Source organism: Crocuta crocuta, unplaced genomic scaffold, assembly GCF_008692635.1.
Source record: "Crocuta crocuta isolate KB4526 unplaced genomic scaffold, BGI_CrCroc_1.0 scaffold61, whole genome shotgun sequence".
Taxonomy (NCBI): domain Eukaryota; kingdom Metazoa; phylum Chordata; class Mammalia; order Carnivora; family Hyaenidae; genus Crocuta; species Crocuta crocuta.
Genome location: NW_027528369.1, coordinates 7,496,849 through 7,499,346, shown reverse-complemented (window position 1 = coordinate 7,499,346; position 2,498 = coordinate 7,496,849). Strand labels below are relative to the sequence as shown.

Sequence of the window (2,498 nt, the reverse complement as noted above, 5' to 3'; positions counted from 1 at the left end):
CCTTGGCCATGTCCCCCTCAGGCACGGTCCCCCTTGGTCACAGCCTCCCTGACATTCGTCCCCATCATAGGCCCCTGCAGTCTGGTCACGTCCCCCTCCCACTCCCGCCCCCAGTCAGATGGTCACAGCCCTGGGTCTTGCTTCTTGTGTCCTTTCGCCCCAGTTCTCACTCTACCTGGTGGATGAGCGCCTCCCCCTGGTGCCCCTGCTGAAGTGGAAGCACGAGCTCCCCTCCGCCCCCCTGTTTGCCCAGCTGCTGCCTCCGCCCCGACCCGGCCACCCGTGGCCGCTGCTGCTGGGCGCCCAGGGTGGGGACCTGCGGCTGCTGCAGCTCGCAGGTGAGGGCCGGGCAGGGCTGGGGGCGGGGCCGGGCACAGGAGGCTGGGCGGCCCCTCAACTCTCCGTCCTTCCTCCAGGAGCGGGGGCCTCTGTGCCCCGGCTGGCGGGCCCCCCCCAGTCTCTCCCCACCAGCAGCGACTCCCTCTCCGCCTTCCCCCTGCTGGAGCCCAAGGGTCAGTGGCGGCTGCGGGAACGTCTGAAAGCGCCAACCATAGGTGCGCTGGGGCAGCCGGACGAGGGGGCGGGGGGCCTGTGCCCCCACCGCGCCCTGGCATCACTGTCCCCCTGCCCCCCAGGTCTGGCTGCCACTGTGCCGCCCTCCGCCCCCACACCGGCCCTGCTGCTCTTCCAGCTTTCTGCGGCCGGGGACGTCTTCCACCAGCGCCTCTGCCTCCAGGCAGACCCCGGGCCCGACTCCCGCGCCCCCACGGCTTCCTGGACCCCCCAGGCCACTGCCTGCTGCAGCCGGTGGCTGAAGGCCCTGCTGGGGGTGCCGCCGCCTCCCCCTGTGTGGACAGCACCCACCTTCTCCCACCGCCGTGTGCTAGGCTGCGTGGAACAGCGGCCGGGAGAGCGGAGAGGGCCAGAGGGCCTGCGAGCGGCCATGGCCGAAGGGCGGCTCCTGTTGCACAGGGACCTGGGTGCTGTCCCCTCTGCGGAGCCACCGCCCGCCCCCGAACCAGGCCCCGAGGATGAGCTCAGCACGCGTTTGGAGGCGGCCTGGGAAGGCCAGGTGGCCGCCTGGTGGGAGAGGCAGCAGGGCGGGAGCTCGGGGCCCGGGAGGCGGCCCAGGCGGCCCAGGCGCCGCACTCAGCTGTCCAGCACTTTCTCCTCGCTCAGTGGCCGCCTGGACCTCTCGGACGCCACCAGCCCTCCTCCCAGCCCAGGCCGGATGTCCCCTGAGGCCAGGCCGCAACCACCAGTGACCCCACCCTCCCACGAGTTGACCCAGGAGCCGTGGGCTCGGGGCGTCCCCTCGGAGCGGCAGCAGACACTCCGAGACTACATGGCCAAGCTTCCGCTCCGAGCGGACGCCCCGGGAGGCGTCTCCTCACCCCTCTCCCAGGCCTCCGGCGTTCGGGCCACCCCCTCCAGGCAGCGGGCCTCCCAGGAAGGCTCAGCCGAGCGGCCGCTCCGAAGGCAGGCCCTGGGAGGTGCCGCCGTGGTCTCTTCGCAGGCCTCCAGCGGCCGGGCCACCCCCTCGGGCTCTCAGCCGCCACGGAAGAAGCCCCGCATGGGCTTCTGAGGCCCCGGGAGGCTGCCTCCCGCCCCCCAGCCCTTCTTCCTGGACAGCTGCGCCCTCCGTGGCCGGAGCCTGGGAAGTGAAGACGACCATCTCCAGGGAGCAGACCCTTGTGCGTCCCGGCGGGCACGGGACTGCAGGAGACCCCCCCCCCCCACCAAAGTGGTCGGGATCCAAGTCAGAGCACCGGGGCCCGCAGAGTAGTCGTTTCTGCTGTGTACGCTGTGGCTTGATGGTCAGTCCAAGCCACATGCTGCCCAGGCGCTGGTGTCCCGGCCTGAAGGTCCGTGTCGTGGGGTTCCCTCCAGGGGGCAGTGTTGTGCTTTAGTGTGAGGGGCTGAGCTGCATGGGCCTCCGAGTCCCCGTTGTCACCGGGGTCACGGTGCCGGCGCCCTGCCGAGCTCAGGGAGGCCGTGGGTGCCGGTACTGGTTAGTGGGCGTCTGTGGAGCGGTTTCCACCATGATCTAACATTCACTAGACCAGATGCTCGGTCCCGCGTTCAGGGATTGAATAAACTTGGCGGCTGAACGTGGTTTTGAGCGATCAAGTTCCTGAGGCTGGTGGCGTCCCATTGTATAGCTTTTGATGCGTGACCCCTAAATCCACTTCCTCTGAAGCCCGTGGCTCAGTGGACGATCCTGCTGTCCTGGGGGGGAGAACAGCCCCCCCCACCCCCCGAGTGTCACAGGACACCAGGATTGCATCTAGTTTCCACTCACACGTGAAGAGAAGAGGAGAGCGGTTCTCCGGGGTATCTGGTAGAACGAGTCGCACACAACTCGTGCAGATGTTAAATTACACACAGACTCAGGCGGGTACTGGCGTGTCTGTAATGCTCATGGGAGAAGCTTGCGCCTACACAGCTTACACAACGGGACGGGGTGGCACGGTGTGCGTTGAGGGCGGGACTGCACC

The 2,498-nt window shown here is 68.8% G+C and overlaps 1 protein-coding gene across 1 annotated transcript in view; it reads left to right on the top strand.

Moving 5' to 3' along the window:
• Window positions 1–2,115, top strand: part of TAF1C (TATA-box binding protein associated factor, RNA polymerase I subunit C) — a 6,295-nt gene extending 4,180 nt beyond the window's left edge. The window contains exons 12-14 of the mRNA XM_077754076.1: window positions 164–338; window positions 417–554; window positions 636–2,115. Coding sequence (XP_077610202.1) covers window positions 164–338; window positions 417–554; window positions 636–1,585 — 1,263 coding nt within the window. The 3' untranslated portion in view covers window positions 1,586–2,115. The remainder of the gene's footprint in view (window positions 1–163; window positions 339–416; window positions 555–635) is intronic.
• Window positions 2,116–2,498: the final 383 nt, after the last annotated feature.